The sequence below is a fragment of the Chrysemys picta genome, chromosome 11 (assembly GCF_011386835.1).
Source record: "Chrysemys picta bellii isolate R12L10 chromosome 11, ASM1138683v2, whole genome shotgun sequence".
In the NCBI taxonomy this organism is placed as follows: Eukaryota; Metazoa; Chordata; order Testudines; family Emydidae; genus Chrysemys; species Chrysemys picta.
The window spans coordinates 11,425,577-11,443,840 of NC_088801.1; the positions used below are offsets into that span (position 1 = coordinate 11,425,577).

Consider the following 18,264-nt stretch of genomic DNA (forward strand, 5'->3'; position numbering starts at 1 on the left):
CCTGTGACAAAGCTTTGCTTGCAGCAATACCGAAAAGTCTTTCGGCCACAGAACCAGGATGCACCTGATAATTGTGAACTATCTACAGATACTTCAGCGGAAGCATAGGAAACTTTCTTTTTAGAGAAGAGTTTTAACAGTTAGAAATAGATCTGCTAGAGAAGTGACTTCAGCTAACAGCTGAAAAGAACCATTTCTTCACTTACATTTCTCCCCTTCATGGCTACCTCTCCTCTGTACCGCCTCGTATTTACTCTCCACAAAGCAAACATTTCCCTAGCATCATAATATGTGACAGGGTTACATAGCAGCTTTAATCCCCAAAAGGCTCTTAAAACACTTTACAGCATCACTGAAATGGAGCCTCCACTGAGGTGAAGGGTGACAGCTACCTAACCAATGCCCAGCATGCTGAACAGCAGTCTGGGGAGGGAGGGGCATTTTGATTAAGGATGCCAGGACAAACTCATACAGGCTGTTTTACAGGAGTTTTAAATGTCTATGAAGAGCAGACAGAACCTCTGGATTTTGCTAGTTTCCAATGAGAAGCACCTCGTCACCCAATGAACTGCAGAGAATTCTCTTTATCTAGAAGAGAAAGGAGAGTGGTTACATAAGTAGATGGGATTTAGACCTGTGGTGCTAGGGAGTCCATTTCCTTTCAGATGCTTACATCACCAAGCCATCCCACAGGAGAGGCCACGCACATGCAAAAACTTATGCTGCATGCATCATGCATGAAATCTTGCATACACAAATTGGATTCCTTTTCTTTGCATCGAGGAGGTGGGCAGAATACATCCTAATCGTATTAGCAACTTCTCATGCATGTGGAAAAGAGCATGGTGGCAACACCTTCCAGGAAGAGTGAAACATAAGTGCAACCTGGCGTTATAAACCAACTTTTGCAAAGACAATCAAAATGAAAGCCTGACTGAATGTCCGAAGGTGCACCAATGAGAAGCGCTGCTAATGGTCGGTCAGAGACACAAACGCTGGCAACAAGCTCCTAAGTGGCTGAGCCTATTGCCCTTCCTGCAGGAAGGTTCTCTCTGCATTGCAAGATGGATGCTATCCAGGAGATGAGGAGGCCAGTCAAGTATTTATTCAGGGGAATCCTAAATGCTTCAAATATAGGAGCCAAAAGCTGAAGTTAGAGGTCGCGTTCCCAACGACATTTAAAATGGGAAATTCCTATTAGTCCATTTTGGTCCACCTCCTCAGCGGTCAATGCAGGACTATCCCTGCATCTGTTTCCACAGTACTTCAAGCCCACTATTAAATGATACAATTCCTATTGGTGCGAGCATGACAACTGGTGAGGCGTCAAGTTCACATGAAACCCCCAAAGCACAGAACTTCCCAGATCTGGCTCAGCTATGGATGCTGAAAGCATCCCGAATTCTCATTTTGCCTGGTACAAGGGACCGGTAACCATTCCAAGGTATGATCTCACGAAGTGCAAGAAACTCACATCGCCTTCATTGGAAAGCTGGAAACCCAGCTATAGCAGGTGTTCGCCTGAATCCCCAAAGCAAGAGATGTCAAACTTTGAGGAAGGATTTTTTTTAAATCCACATCTGGATTATCCTCTTCCATGTTTGCTGGGTTATGCTTGTAAAAGGGCATCCTGTCCTATCACATAGCTAATCCTCCTCTGAGACTTCCTCCTTAGTTCTGCTTAACTGACAACCAAGACTGCTCTGCCAGCATATAGTCCTTAACTCCTGGCATCAGGACAGGGGGCAGGTAAAGATTAGGCAGAGAGTTACCTTCCATTTCAAAAGTGCTAGTATAGCCCTAAAAAATTTCACGAGCTTGTGGTGGCTCTAGATCATAAACAATCTCTAACTTCGCTTGTGCCTCAGCCAGGTACCAGTTTCCCTTTGGAAAATGTTTTCCCCGGCCCTCTAGAAGATCTCATCTTTAAGAAATCTGAACTAATTATTCTTACTCATAGCTATTCTGCCACTCCCCACATCCCCCTTAGTCAGCACCTGCCAGGATCTCAGTGCAAACTGGGCTTTGGTGGGGCAAGGGGGTTTCTTGTGCAAAGGCTGAAGTGAAGATCAAGGAGACCGTAGTGAGAGGGAGGAAAGAGGCTCCACTGGATGGAAGGGAGCAAAGACGGTTAATGCTATGTATTTAAAAAAAAAAAAAAAACTCAGATAAGAGAAAGGAAAGGAACTAGAAATCAGAGTGTCCCTAAAACAACCCCCCTGGCCACACATGAGTCAGTTTCACATCATTGCTTTTCAGGAAAGCAAGATAGAAGATTTTAAATATTTGCATTACACACACTTTTCCTTCATCACCCCACTATTCCCCCCCAGCCATGAAGAGATATACATCAGGTTACTGGACAATCAGGAAGGGGAGGCGAGATTCCGATGCACTAATTCCACCTGCAGTATATTTTTTGCATATATGGTCTATACAGGATGATATATGCATTTTATTGAAGGATTCATACAAGAAAATAAAGCTTGCCTTAGGCTCACAAGAAGAGTTATACTTAGAAATCTCTTTTTTTTTAAACCCCACCCACACCACATCAAAAGCCGATCCGTTTTCTCAAACATACTCAGCAGTACAGCATAAAAAAAAAAAAAAACAGGAACTAGAGAGTGTGGTTTCTCAGAAGCCACTGAACAGCTCCAGGGGAGGGCCACTTTACCACATTAACAAACCCAATGCAAACCAGGTAACAACAGTTAAATTTGACAATAGGCTCAGTTTATGTTTAACTAAATGCTAGAGATTTTTAGTTGCAGGATGAGTAATTATAACAAGAGATCAAGAAGATTCTGTTGAGCTGACCACAGAAGAACAACAGCTGGCCACAGAAGAACAACGAGAAAATATTCCACAAGTGTTCCAGTTAAGAAAGAAAAAAGAAAAGAGACAGGCAGGCAGGTAACGAAAGCTAATAGAACAAGCTTCAATCACTCAAGGAGGGGAGGAATCAAAGGATGCTTTGATGGACAACTAACGGTTTTCAAGCAAAATCCAACCCTAATCCATTTGAAGAATCACCCGATGCCCAAAGCTCACACTCCAGTTGAGACAACTCCCAGACTTCTCCTGCCCAAAACCTTGGCAACACTGTCAAGCCAGAGTTTGCTCTGTATGTGTGCATGTGCACACTTTGAAAACACCACACCTGCTCGAGACTCAAGGAAAGCAAACATTCTCTTTGAAGCCTGTGGAAATCTTACACCCTCAATTAATGAGAGCCTTGTAAATGTGGCTACAGTGTAAAGTATTACACCATTCTGGAAGGCAGCAGCTAGAGATCATTTCATTGTAGTTAAAGCTCAAGACCGTGTCACTCAGAGGCCCTATTGTGGGCCGTCTAGAGTCCACATCTGACATTAGTTTAAGGGCTCTGTTTCCCTTTCACTAGCGTTATTTATCACCAAGGCTATCACCCTCCACTGAAATCCTATCAAACAGACACAACAAGCCTAAGATGCTTAAAGGTCAGTCAACTGTGCCTTGTAAGATTCAAGAACACTTGAAGGTATCATTTCCCCTCTGTGCAAAGCATGAAACAATCCGTCAACATTTGGCTGAAACATCTTCATCTAGATAGAGAACAAAGATGAAACTTGCATATCCTGCCTGCCATTTCCAAAGTGTCATAAAAGTGACTAGAGTGATGATTCTTTCACTAGAATTATTGCACCTGGCACAGCAGTATACCTAAGCCATCTCCACCAAGGTAGGTTTGATATTCAGTTCACCTACTCTCAGTCAGCCATAAGACTCTGCAATCATTGCTGAAGGGATGAGAGAACTAAGTGCAAGTGGGTCAATCTACTAGGTTGCGGAACGTGCCACAGAGTCCTGCAGATCAGGAGTGGAGGGGAATTAAGAGCATCTTCTCCAGCACTGAAGCACACTGTCAGCACTCAAACGTTATATCACCTGTTATGTTTGTAGCCATCAGGACCAACGAAGATAACAAAAATAAACCCCCATCTCTAACAAGCTTCCTTTCTGGCAGAAAAGAAAAAAAAAAGAACAAAGGATGCTAGGGAAAATTAGAGAGGGGGAAGAGAATCATTCATAAGTAGACCTTTAAAAACCTCAAGCCATATTCCCACCGCAATACATACAGAACAATATTCTTTTTAGGGACAGTAGATACTTAAGACCCTGAAATGTTGCACAACTGGGGCTAATTTCTACCCTCAGTTGCACCCACTGAAGCCAGTGAGACTGCATGGGTATAACGGAGTTTTGCTTTTGGGTACTTCAGTTTTCTAAACCAAGGACTCCCAATCCTACATCTCTTACTGACTTCAGATGAACTATTCCTGGGGTAAATTCTGCCACCATTACTCACATTAGATTGTATTTTATAGGAGACCCTCTATTGAAGTCAGTGGGGCTACTGAGCGCAAGGTATTATGCAACATAACTAAGGCAGTGGAATCTGGTCCCAATGTGCATGAGAACTGCAGGAGTGGGTCTCATATTAGTGTTATTTAGATTTGCCTCCAACCCCACTTCCAATAAGTAGCAGAGAAAGCACAAATATCAACAAGCTTAAAGAGGTCACACATGGGGCTTTGCATTTCAGGTAGCAAGTCTATCTCTGCTTATGAACAAAAGACAACCCCAATTCCTATTTGAAAACAACAACAGCAACAAAATATATCCCATTAACTCTGCAGTGGCACATTTCTGATAATCTGTCAGTCTCAAAAATCAGTCATGACCTAGATATCTCGTGTGCTATTGCAAGCTAGCCGTAGTACAGAGATAGTAATTTCTCCTGGTGTGTAGACTGTGCTATTGCTACTAACTGAACATTAATTAGATCACATCCAATAAGAAGCATCTTGATGAGATGCTAAAGAGCTATTCGTAACATGAGCCGATGTTCTAATAGGAGCAGGAGCTGCTTCAACTTTGCTAAAAATAACAGCCTATTTCAGGAAAACAGAAACAGAAGAGTATGTATACCTACACCCACGTAGAAATAGGAGAATGGAATATTACATTCTTGTGAGGGTCCAACATTCAGCTGCAGAGCAAAAATGTATCATTAATACAAATCTATAGAGAGAAAGGTCAACACGTTCCCAGTTCTCTGAAGTCAGGCATGGGGATCATTAGAGCAGTATTGTTATGACAGAGGTGTTTGTGATGGGGCTGAACAGCTAGGAGTCTAGCTGCAGGAGGCTTGGATCAGAGAGTGCTATAAAAGAGAGCCACATGATGGTGCAGCTGTTTGTGAACAGTGCTATTAGAACTCTTTTGAGAAAGGTTAACAATAAATGTTACTTTAAAAGAGCACTGTAATTTCAGTTCCACTTTCCACAAGGTTATTTATGTAAGACAACTTTCCTAGTCATCTATTATTCTGATACATTGTAACTGGACGACCTCGCGTCGCCTGAAGTATTTAATGAACTACAAGCGCCCTTCCTCAACTATGTTATTGAGAAATCAATGTGACGGTACAGGTTTGGGCAGTAAAACAGAGCCTAAACCTAAATTAACTGTTAGTTAATGCCTGTTATGTTGCATCCCTATCCCCAACTCTTGGTTCTCTTTTTCCAAAGCCCAATAAAGTCTACTGAAAGATGGTCCATTGGCATCAATTGGATTCTCAACCCCTGAACCGGTTGACACATAGGCTTGATCTTAACTTTATACACTCAAATAGCCCCACTAAGGTCAATGGGGCAACTTGCATACATGAAGTTTATATAATTGTTTTCAGTGTTACAGCTTTACATTGTAAGCTCTGTGGTCTTCCTAGGTGTCTGTTCAATATTTGCACATTTGAGGGTCTACTGTAATATAGATAAACCACAATATCAGTTTTACCATGTATGTAAAACAATTACGTGAGAATAGTAGGTTTCTTTTCAAATGAACAAGTACTGTATTAGACTGTCTTGTTACCATAAAAGGGTCTTTTACTGACAGTCTTTATATGTTAATTCTGAAGCTGATCTCATTTATTCATAGTCCGGAAGTGTATCACTACCTCATGGAAATTTCAGCACAAGACAAGATATACAGTATGTACGCTGAATCACATTTATAAATCAAACATTCTCAAAATAACTCAAGAATAAAATTGGAAAAATAAAGGTTTTGCATTTTAAACAGGTTTAAAAATGTGTAAATTTTAACTAGTTGCAGGTGTACAAGGAATACAGAAGCAATTAAGATTTGTAGTTTGACTGAAGTATTATGCATGGAATATATTTTGCTTCCACCGAGCACTTTGTATGTGAAATATGCTCTCATACACTAGTTTATTTCTCTTTTTACCTAGTGCAGTCCTGAACTGGGAATGGTCAGTCATAATAAACATTCACATTTTTTTTCCTCCCTCACTCCCAGTCAAGAAGAGTTGACCAGGTGCTAAAGAAGGCCAAAATTTCTACAAGTGACCTCTACTTAAGTTTTGGGTGTCTGACCTTATCTACAGGGGTGCAGAGTACCTGCAGCTCTTGTTGACCACAGTTAGAGCTGCCAGCACTCAACGCATCCAAAAATCAGGTCCAAGGTATCTCAGGTTGGAGGACCCAATTCAGTGGCCACTTAAATTTTAGATTCCCAAAAATGTTTTAAAGAGCAGCACAGCTCTAAAAGGGAGGAATTACAATAGCCATGATTCTCAGTCCATCCTGCACTGAGCACAGGAAAAGCATGGCGGGGGAGAGTGTGTGCAAAGGTGGTTTAGGACACTTTCGTGTTCCCTATATTCCAAGGACATTAAGGGGCAGGGGCAGGCATGGCTTCCAGTATCACAACAGCCACAGGGATGCTCTAAATTTACACCCTTCTTCCCATGGGATGCAGACCCTAGCAGGAGGGCAGCGGGCTGTGGCCATGTCCAATCCTGCCCTCTCCTTCCCATTCCTCACCCCCACATTCCCCTATCCCAGAAGGTGAGAACAGACCTAGTCAGACATCCGCTTATTATGATAATCTGCAATGTTTGCATGAGTACCTGTTTTGTCCAGCTCTGATACAATTGGGAGAAAATAAAAACAAATAACCAACCCCACAAACCAAAGAGGAAGGGAAGAAAGTAGTTGCCATATCACGGTCAAAGTGCCACGAAAAGGGAGAGGGATGAAAGTTCTAAATGGTCTTTGAATAAGAAATATGGCTGAACGACCAGTTGGTCTGATGGCCATAGTTCAATTACTGACCAATTCAACAGTTACATCATGACTAATAACAGTGGAAAGGCCATTTGATTTTTCTGGCCTTCATCCACCTCTGCCCATCTTGGCTTTAAGAGAAAGAGAAATACAGGAGGGCGGCTTATATGCATCAGTGGGGCAGAATCTAACAAAAATGAGATTTCCATGGCAACACGCAACAGACTCGGTCAGAAAGGCCTGCTAATAGTTGTGAGGCAATAGGCTTTGTAGATACAGATTTTAATATTGGACAGATCACATGTCAAACAAATACAATGCAGGCCAGGTCCTCAGCTGGTAGAATAGGGAATAGCTTCACTGACTTCAATAGAGTTAGGCCAATTCACATCAGCTGAGGATCCAGCCCATAATCTGGATTAAACAAAACAAACCCCACAGGAAGATCATGCAGAGAACTAATTTTTGAAAATAGGTTTAAAAGAAATCCTGTGATGTTGTTTAACTATTGCAGAACCTCACATTAGAATAATTGGGAGATCAACTGTTGATGCAGAAATTTGTGACTTACCAAAGAGTACCAGGGCTGGTTCTAGGGTGGGTAAGAAGGGTGCCAACGTCCTGGAGATGCTGTACTGCTTGTTTTTTTTGTTTTTTATTTTTGCGCTCTGCTGTTTGGCCAGCAGGTTGGGAGGGGGGAGGGGGCGGGAGGAGAGAGGGGAACAGGACAAAATCAAAATGGCTAGGGCCACTCCTGGAGAGTAGGGATATTGCAGCACATTATTACTTTTGACAAGCGTAGTTTTATTTGTGATAATACTTCACATTTTACCAATAAGTGTGGTGCAATAGAAAGAAGGCAGGCAGTCTAGTGGTTACAGAAAGTGGCTGAGAGCCTGAATTATCATCCCAGCCCTTCCAAACTCTGTGACCTTGGGCCAACCACTTTACCTCTGAGACACAGTTTCCTCACTATTAGTTACAAGATTTAATGCTTTCAACAGCAATTTGAAAATGCAACATTTTAAGTATTATTAATAAATTTTGTAAGGTTTCAGAGGAAATGTCACTACAGCACTTTGATGTTAAGCCTTTGCAGGATCAAGGCCTAAAAACTTTCAGATATGCTTCGAATTATGCACCACGAGTAGTCTCATTGACTTACATGGGACTACTCACAGTCTGTAAAATTAAGCTTGTGCACAAGTCCTTGCAGGATTAGGGCCCTAACAAGGAATATTTGAGTGTGTTAGTGAAAAAAAACGAAAACAGAAACAAACCACCAATTAGTAGTTGTCACACTTGTAGATTAGAGTAATAATTAGGGAAGTCCTGCTACAAATACATAAAAATACACTATGTACAGTTTAAGCGTCTTACCTAGTTTCTATTTTATGGACAAAATGCATTTTATGTGATATTTTGGATTTGTATAGAGCACCACTGGCACAATCCCATTAGGTTTTCCTTGTCTAATTTCAGGCCCCAGAAGAAGTCTCTCTCTAGAATACTCATGATAAGGTGGATACTGGAAGATGTCAGAAGTAATAATACTTGGTCAGCCACAACAAAGTGTGGCATAAAATATAGTGCTGGAAAAGAGAAGACGGTAAGCTACCAATACCTGATTTATACTTAATTATCAATCCTTAGTTAATATACACATCCTACTCAAAACCCCTATTATAAGAGGGACTGCAATGCACTGCAAAATGAAAATGATTTTCAGAACTTTAGTGATAAACAACAATAGTTTTCTATTTTCAATGTGTCTGTTAAACTTAAGCAAACAGCCTCCCAATATTGTTTCTTTCGCATGGAAAGGAGAAGAGGTTCCTTGTATTACTGTTCTCTAAACAGATATGGTAATTTCTAAACACTGCACACTGACCCATTCTATGAGTCTTATTGTTTCAATGAGCTGAGCCACTCACTGGTAGTTAACATTCTACCACAGCTACAGATAAGAGTTTAAAATGCAAGGTTGTTTAAAACAACAAACAAACAAACAAACAAGGTTATTGCTGGCAACATATGGAATCTATTTTTACCCCTTACCCTCTAGGCATTTACTGTACATTTCACAGAGCAAACCCCTCTCTTTAGGTCATTGATTTACATGAGTCAAGGAACACGCATCTCTGAAACCAAGTTGTACATTTTGTTGACATTTTACAGAATTACAGGCAAGCACAGATCTCCCCCCCCCCCATAAGAGCACCAAGACTTTTCCACACCATTTTTCAGTCACAGGGCACCAAGCACAAGTACTATTCCACTGGTGATCTGTTGACATTAAATAAAACAGAAAGGCTCTATCCACAGGGCTAGTCAAGATCATTCTGTGCTAAAAATGCCACTTACTTAAAGCTAGTAAGCCAGATTAAAAAAAAAATTAAAAAAGGAAGAAAAAGGTTAAAGCAGTTATTGAAAAGCAACAGTGAGCACTCAGACCATGATTTGACTAGTCAGCGTCCAGGGCAAATTCCCATCTAGTAGCAGACAAACCAGTGTCCAGAACAAGCTACCAAACAGATCCACAAAACTAAATTTAAGCCCTTTTGCCAGCTAAAACCACCAGAGCTTAGAGCCAGAGCTTGCCTCACCTGCTTTAACAGGAACTTGTCCTCTGCGTTGGTCTTCAAGGAGATGGCCAGGTGGATTGCTGAGAGGACCACCCCGCTGATGACCGCAGCCCTCATCCTGACTGGCAGCAGCGTGTAAATGCTGTAGATGAAGAAGACAGTCCACCAGATGCCCTCGGAGGCGCTCCTGGGCCAGACCAGCAGCACCCCCACCACTTGCACGGCCACGATGGCCAGGATGACCGAGTAGCACACCAGCCACATGTGGTCCTGGTGGAAGTCGTTGCGGTTGCACAGCACGCACAACACCACCACCAGCAGGATGGCCAGCGAGAGCACCACCACGTAGGGCACCTTGTAGTGACCGTACACGACGTGGAAGATCAGCATGACCAGGCACACCAGCACCAGCACGGCCATCAGCATGGTGAGGCTGCTCTGGTTGAGCCGGAAGAAGTAGCGCTGGTAGAGACGCTCCAGCTTCTCCGACTGGAACTTCTTGGACCTGAAGATCTGCAACAGGCTGCCGCAGCAGCTGCCCATGGAGAAGGCCACCTGGGAGTCCCTTTCCTCCTCCTCCAGCTCCTCAATCTTGGCCTTGATCCGCTTCTCCTCCAGCCCCAGCTCCACGGACCGGGGCCGCACCTCGCCCAGTTCCCCAAAGTGCCGAGGGCTGGTGGTAAAAGTGGGATTCCCTCTGCGCTGGTGGCGACTATCTTCGCCGTGCTCCTGCCAGGCCGACTTGGATCTAAAACTCATCATCCTGCAACCGCTCTCCCCCTGGTTCCTGTTAGGCTGAGGCTCGTAGTCTTCCTCACTCCTCCACCTGCTCGCCATGCGAGAAGGCTTCTTGCTCGATGACCTGTTTGGGGCAAGGGGATAGGAATAGCCATTGGCCCTGGACTCTGCTTCCCCCCAGGCGGATCGATGCTGCTCGGTGCCTCCCCGAGGTGCAGGGGCTCCGAAGCCCGGGGGGCTCACACTGTTGGGCCGGGACATGCCCTGTAGCAAAAAGTGTGTTGGGAAAGGGGACAAGCCACAAAGAAAAGAAAAAAAGTCCACTCACAGCCAGGAGGGACCTGAGCTTCTGAGCATCTTTCTCCTAGCGTCAAGGGAACAATGCAAGGGGAGCGAAAACTGCAGATCCTTCCTTCTTTGGCAAAGTCCTGGTTCACACAAAAGTCTCAGGTTGTCAGTGATACAAGATTCCTGCTAGTTGTCAGGAGAGCACAGCCAATTCGGTGAACAACCACCCTCCCCTCTACAAACTGGGGTCTCCTGGAGCTTGCTACAAGTGCCTCATAAATACCTGGAATCCCAGGGGTAGCTTCCTAGAGGGTTCTCCCCAATCTGTCATTTCCTCTCCCAATTCTCTAGGGAACTGGTCATTTGTTTAAATAATTATACGGAACTTTCACAGGAAGGGGGCTGGGGAAGGAGAGAGGAAAATCACCTGAACTCCCACCATAAACCAGAATCACTGCCCCAGACTACTCAGTTTTATTAGCATTGGAAAACTGCAAATCCTCTCTTGGATCAAAACAATTATCCCGGCACGAGAAGCGAAGGCTCCCGCTCCAAGGTACCTTACAAGAAGCGTGCTGACGAGCCAGCACATTTCTGCGCGGGCTGCTGCGTGGAAGGCAGAAGAGAATCAGTGATGACAACTCCCACCTGGGGTTAGTGCCTGGCCAAACCACCATTTGTTGGCCATCTGAACGGACTCGGAACCAAACTACGAAGGGCAGAGGGAGGGCGGTGCTGGGACCAATCTTTGGCGGTTAGTCGCACAGAAAAAGAAAACATGTCCTAGAGATGATCAAAATCCCTCCTCGCCCCAGCGGAGAGCGCTGCAGCAAATGAGGAGCGTGGATTGGATGGTTTTTAGGCTCTCAGTACACTAATGGTCTGGAGGAGTGGATGTATCCTTTACAGAGGGGACATACACTGAGCTTTCCCTTCAGCAGACTCAGCATGAGTGTCCGGGGAGCTGGGGGGACCAAATCAATCGGCTCCTTTGGAGAGCCGGAGCCACCCGCTAGCTCACAGGGCGATTTCCCAGCCAGCAGAGCGCACGGGGGCAGGTTCTAGCCAGCAGCTCCCGCTGCGGGGCGATGCGCTATCTCCGCTGCAGACACACCAAATGAGCCAGAAGAACTAGCGATGGTCTGGTCTTCCAGGGGCAATGCAGCCGTCTCTGCAAAGCAGGATCGAAGGGGACCTGGCAATTCATTCACACATCCTCCTCCGTCTGCTGCGGACCTGGCTTTTGCTTCAGATCACTGCCGTCCGCCTAGGGTGCAAGCCCTCACCCTTCCATGCCAAAAAAATAATAATTTTGTTTTAATTCAACAGCAGAGCGGTTTCTTTCCCTACGCAATGCAAAAATCCAGCTAGTTGCGGAGCTGCCCGATGGCTCTTACAGGAGACGCTGCTCCGAAGCGCTGGCTCCCCCAGACCCCGCCAGCTGCATCGCTCCCCTTGGCCGCGCTCGCACGCGCCGCCTCGAGAGACATTCCATCCGCACCTTTCAAACTCGTCTTTGTACTCCCCCCTTCAACCAAACTTCAGCCCGGCTGGCCTCCGCCTTCAGCGCCGCCTGATTGGTGCTCGCTCAGCGGCTGCCTGCTCCCATTGGGCGGCTCTCCTACCTGACCAGCGGCGCTGGCTTCTCTTCCAATAGATGGTCCCGTTTGGCTGGGGGGGCGGAGCCCGCGGGGGCAGCAGCAGCAGCAGCTGGAATCTGCAATCTAAATTCTTTAACTCCTTCGCCCCCTCCCGCCCCGCCTGTCCCAAGTGTCTTTACCAGCAGCAGTGCCCGCGACTCTCTTCACGTGGCTGCAGCTGCTGCCTGGGACGGACCCTGGCAGGGGACGCGGGGTGGTATGGGGGGTGTGTGTGTGAGCACCGCGCTTGCTGGGCTGCCGGCTGGCTGCCGACTCCCCACGTGGCTGGGACAGGACTGTGGCACTAGGTGATGGGGGTGTTTAGTTGGTTTGTGGTTTGTAGGGTGACCAGATGTCCCGATTTTATAGGGACAGTCCCAATTTTTGGGTCTTTTTCTTATATAGGCTCCTATTACCTCCCACCCCCGTCCCAATTTTTCACATTTGCTGTCTGGTCACCCTAGTGGTTTGGGGGGGGGGGGTTGTGTGTGCGCTTGCTGGGCTGCTGCCTACTCCCCACGTGGCTAGGACAGGACTGTGGCACTAGGTAGGGGGTGAGGGAGTGTCTGGGTTGGTTTGTGGTTTGGGTGTTAATGGGGTGTCTGGTTTGGATTACTGGGGGTGGGGGAGTAGCAGCACTGTTGCAGTGCCGCAGCCTGATTTGCCTGATCTGGCTGCTGGCTTGCTCACGCTTTTTTTTTTTGGTTTTTGATTTGTTTTCACTGCTAGTGGGCACCTCCGAGGGCACTTAACTCGGTGCCTGTCTCCGTCGGAAAGCGTTTTCAGCACCTCAACGGTAAGTACCTGCAGCTCAGGTCAGCCCTGTGCCACTTTTTTTTAAGAACATAAAAATGTCCACACTGGGTCAGACCAAAGGTCCATCTAGCCCAGTATCCTGTCTTCCGACAGTGGCCAGTGCCAGGTGCTCCCGAGGGAATGAACAGAATTCGTAGTGCATCTCTGGTGGTGGGGTGCACCTGAACCCACTGGAGGGGGAGGAGCTGTCGGGACTGTGGTATGGCTGCCGGGCTGGGGGGCGCTGTGAGGGGCAGGGGATACACAGGCTGTGGAGTGGCAAATCTGGGTAGGGGTGCAGCAGCACAACTTTGGGCCACTTGGCAGCAATTGGGGGTGGCACAGTTGTTGGTCAGTCACTGGTGGCTGAAGCAGGCATAGCTGTCTTGGGGGCCTGTCAAGGGAGGGGGGTGGCACAGTTGTGAGTGGGGAAGGGGAACTGCAGGGTGGCCATGGCATAGGCCTCCTGCTGTGTTGCCCACTCCATGCTCAGGAGGGCGTAGGCGTAGGGTTTTGTTGCAGGGCCATGGTGGGCCCCTGCTGTCTGCAACTTTACTGGCAGTGGCAAGTCTCCAGCGCTGACCTGCCCCACCCCCATTTCCCTATCCTTGGACAGCCCCCTCCCTCATGAGGCTGCTACCCCCTCCCCCGCTCCTGTCCAGTGCCTCCTCTTTGACTCCTCCCTTGTAAGGACAGCATCAAGGAGTGAGGAGCAGCATACATCTCTCCTTCCCCTATGCTGAGTAAGACTATAATGCGGGAGCCAGCTTTCCCTTTTTCCAACCCCTTCTCTTCCCCCCCCCCTCCCCGAGGGCTGGTGTTGGTGTGAGGCAGATATAATTTCTTCCCCCTTCCCCTTGCAATGTAGCACATACACAAGTTGCTCTCAACCTTTCCAGGCTACTGTACCCCTTTCAAGAGTCTGATTTGTCTTGTGTACCCCCAGTTTCACCTTACTTAAAACACACTATTACTGAACAATTGCTTACTTTCTCATTTTTACCATATAATTATAAAATAAATCAATTGGAATATAAATATTGTACTTGCACTTCAATGTATTTTATATAGAACAGTATGAACAACCCATTGCCTGCATGAAATTTTAGTTTGTACTAACATTGCTAGTGCTTTTTATGGAGCCTGTTGTAAAACTAGGCAAATATATAGATGAGCTGATGTAACCTCTGAACCCTCGGCGTAGCCCCACGGGTACACTACACGTACCCCCAGAGAAGTGACATAACACTATTTTGAGTGAGTTGGTTTTTGGAAGGGATGCCTGTTTCTCTTTCTCCTCCCCTTATAATAGTAAATAAAAGAGGGGGTGTTTATTCCCTTTTCCCTTCCCATCCCATGTGTCACTTGTAGAGTTCTGTAATGGGAAGGGGTGTGCTTGCACATATAAAGCCGAACACCTGATTACAGAAATGATGCATCTCTGGGCGGGCATGTTGTTCTTCATGCAATTATTTGAATGTGGTGGATGGCCTTTCCCCACCCCTCTGATAAATGAAGGGGGGGGAGGTAGCTCCCTTTTATGGACAGCCAGCCAGTAGCTATAAGCTCTTAGCAGCTGTTCTCTAATTGCCCTACCTGTAAAGGGTTAAAAAGTCTCACTGCTATGCATAGGTAAAAGGAAGTGAGTGGGCTCCTGGACAAAAGAGCCAATGGGAAGACTAGAATTTTTTAAAATTGAAAAAAGACTCCCCTTTTGTCTGTCTGTCCTCCTGGGGAGAAGCGGAACAGCAGCAGCTATGCTCTAAGAAGCTTGGGCCAGGTATGAAAAAAATCATCCGTATCATACCTAGAAATTTCTCATTTTAAACCCCAGATATGTAAGTAGATCAGGAAATGTCTAGGAAGCTATAAGCTAGACCTCAAGAAAGCTATTCTTGGTGCTTAATCCTTGTAGTTGCTCTTTTAAAATCTATCAATAGCCTGAGTTCCCAGATGTATTTTCTTTCTTTTATTAATAAAATTTACCTTTAAGAACAGAATTGGATTTTTGTCTGAAGAGGTTTGTGCACGTTGTTTAATTAGCTGGTGGCAACAGCTGATTTCCTCTCTTCTCCCCCCCCCCCCTTCTCAGCTCTTCCCTGGAGGGGGGTTGAAAGGACTTGAGGGTATCCACACTTGGGAATTCCTTCCTGTGGCCTTCCTGGGCTCTCAAAGGGGTTCTGCACTTGGGTGGTGGCTGCATCTACCAATCCAAGGTCAGAGAAAAGGTGTAACCTTGCGAGTTTAATACAAGCTCCTGAGTCCTTATTGTGGGTGGTTCTTGGTGTGGGCCAAAATAATGAACATCCTTGACGAGGTCCACCCACTTGATGCATCCCTCCTATTCCTCTCATATTTCAGTTTAGCCTGCCTTGTCCGCCATTTTGAGGCTCAGCCAACAAAAGAGGCAAGAAGAGCAGTATGCACCAGCAGCAAAGCAAATGGGCAGAGTATGGGGGAAAATACAAAAAGGAGTAGGAAAAAGAAAAGGAGTTGAAAGACTGGTTAAAGCCTGCAGTTGGTGCTAACAGTAAAGCTTTTTGCAAATGTTGCAAAGCCCTGATTTGCGCACAGCATGCAGACCTTTTGCAACATGCAGGGACTGACAAACATAAAGCAAATGCAAAACCATTTTCTTCTATGCGCCTGACAGATGTTGGTTTCACAGTATCAAAACCGTCAACCACGATGCACCAAGTGGAGCTAACACTGGCCTGCTACGTTGCCTGCCACTCAGCAGTTACTTCCATGGATCACCCCAGTGAACTTGCCAGAGTAGCTTTTGATAAAGATGTAAAATTCCATCACACGAAATGCCTGGCATTAATAAACAATTATTGTGCCTTGCATGTTCTCTGACCTCAAAGACATTGTGAGTCCCAGTATTCACTGGTTATAGATGAGAGCACAGATATTGCTTCAGTAAAGCAGCGTGTAAATTGTAGTACGTTACTTCAGCTCCTCCTTAAGCAAAATTGTGTATGTTTTTGGGACTAGTCAGCTTGGAAGGTGAAACAGCAGAAGCAATTGCCACAGCACTGATACAGTTTCTTGACCGTGTTGGTCTGGATTTCACCAGATGTATTGGGACTGGGACTGACGGCTACAGCGTTACGGTCGGGAAGAAAAATTCCAACTACATGCATCTCCTCAAAAGGAATAAGAATCTCAGTCTCATCAAATATGTGCCAGTAAAGCTGTAGAAATGCTGCCACACAGTCTAGAGTTTTTAGTTTCTCATTCCTACGGCTGGTTTTCTCACAGCCGCCTGAGACCACATGAATATGCGCAGATATATCAACTTATTAATGATGGCAACACTCCACTGAAGCTTGTTCAGCTATCAGCGACAAGATGGCTCTCCATTCACAACTGTTGTGTGTGCGTACTGGATCAGTGGGATGAGTTAGTTTCATTTCCAACTGAGCAAAGATAGACAACAATGCTATGAGACAGAAGTTCTGTATCAGGTGTATTGCAACCCTGTGAATAAACTATTTACAGTTTCTAACACCAATTCTGCAGGAATTTGCTAGAATCATCAAACTGTTGCAACTCAAATCTGGTGGTAATGCCTTCAAGATGCTGGACTGCCTCTAGTCTTTCTTTTGTACTCTTGTATCAAGAGTGTTGTTTTCACAAAGGATACCTGCATCTGACACTAAACTCCTTGAAGTCGATTTGAGTGACACAGCCAGCCACTTGCTGCTGTGTGCTGTTAATTTTGGTGCAATGTTCACTATTGCTATAGGAGATGCAAAGCTTGACAAAGCTGTTGGACTATAAAGAGTAGATGCTGAGACTTCCTCCTTGAAGCTGCTAAACAAGTGCAGTCAAGACTTCCAGATTTATTAATCTGTGGAACTCTGTCAGTGTTTAGCCCATCAATTATTCTCTCTCAGGGAAAACCTCCACTAGTGACCATCTCCATGATAAAAATTTTCAAAGGTGACTTGGGGGCCTTGGATGCACAGTATCAAGCCATCAAATTCCAGAAATGGAAGACTACAGATGACACACACACAGAACAGTTCTGGGTGGAGGTATACAATTTTGAAACTAGTGGTGAATGGTGATTTAAAGAGCTAGCCCTGTTTTCACTTTCCTTATTTGTCATGCCTCTGAGCAATGCTGATATGGAACGAATGCTCTCTCAGAGGAACATAGTTACATCCAACCACTGGAACAAGTTGGGTCACCAGACTCTGAGCCCCATATCCGTTATGGGTTAAGACGACTAGATTTGTTGTAAGGCTTTTGTCAGCAAAGCTCTGCTGATTGGCCAGTGGGGTTTTGAGGGGAGGGGGTTGGAGGGCGGAAGGGGGAGACAACAATCATTTTTCTCCCTGGCTGGCAAAATGTCTAGGGCCACTCCTGGAGACTAGGGCTATTGTCGCATGTTATTACTTTTAACAAGTGCAGTTTTATTTGTGGTGGTGATTCAAATTTTACCAATGTGTGCATTTTACCAGTAAGGCAGGCAGTCAAGAGGTTAGAGAAAGTGGATAGGAGCCTGACCTATAATCCCAGCTCTTCCAAACTCTGACCATGGGCCAATCCGTGACTCTGTTTCCTCACTATTAGTTACAAGATTTAATCCCATCAACAGCAATTTGAAAATGCAACATTGTAAGTATTACTAATTTATTTTGTAAGGTTTCAGAGGAAATCTCACTACAGCACTTCAATGTTATGCCTTTGCAGGATCAGGGCCTGTGATGGGATGGACTAGGCCCAAACACGCATTGCTGGAGGCCTCAGGGCTCTGCCACACCCATCCCAGGAAAGGAGCAGTGGAGAGGTCCTCCAAGCAGGCTAGAGGGCGGCAGGGGGAAGCACCCAATCTGGGCTCAGGAGGGCCATATAAAAGGAGCTGCAGAACAGAGCAGCAGTACCTGCTGCTGGAAGCTGGAGAAGAAAGGACTGCGTGCCTGGCTGGCTGAAGGAACTGCAGCACGATGGACAGTTAAGTGGGGGCAGGGACCGGGGGAGTGAGGCTCCTGGCTGGCTGCTAGGACCAAGCCAAAGATAGTTTGCTAGCAGCAACCAGGGGAAAGCAATGAAGAAGCTCCTAGGGAC

General features: G+C 45.8%; 1 protein-coding gene and 1 long non-coding RNA gene across 4 annotated transcripts in view; one reads left to right on the forward strand and one right to left on the reverse strand.

Moving 5' to 3' along the window:
- Positions 1-12,307, reverse strand: part of ADCY5 (adenylate cyclase 5) — a 305,275-nt gene extending 292,968 nt beyond the window's left edge. For all 3 annotated transcript variants that reach the window (XM_042843089.2, XM_065561499.1, XM_005279813.5), the window contains exon 1: positions 9,746-12,307. In XM_042843089.2, the coding sequence (XP_042699023.1) occupies positions 9,746-10,723 (978 nt within the window). In that variant the 5' untranslated portion in view covers positions 10,724-12,307. The remainder of the gene's footprint in view (positions 1-9,745) is intronic.
- Positions 12,308-12,558: 251 nt separating this feature from the next.
- LOC112059464 (uncharacterized) lies at positions 12,559-18,027 on the forward strand. Its single transcript, XR_002888780.3, has 3 exons — positions 12,559-12,698; positions 13,120-13,186; positions 17,890-18,027. It is a non-coding gene; the product is annotated as an uncharacterized LOC112059464 (long non-coding RNA).
- Positions 18,028-18,264: the final 237 nt, after the last annotated feature.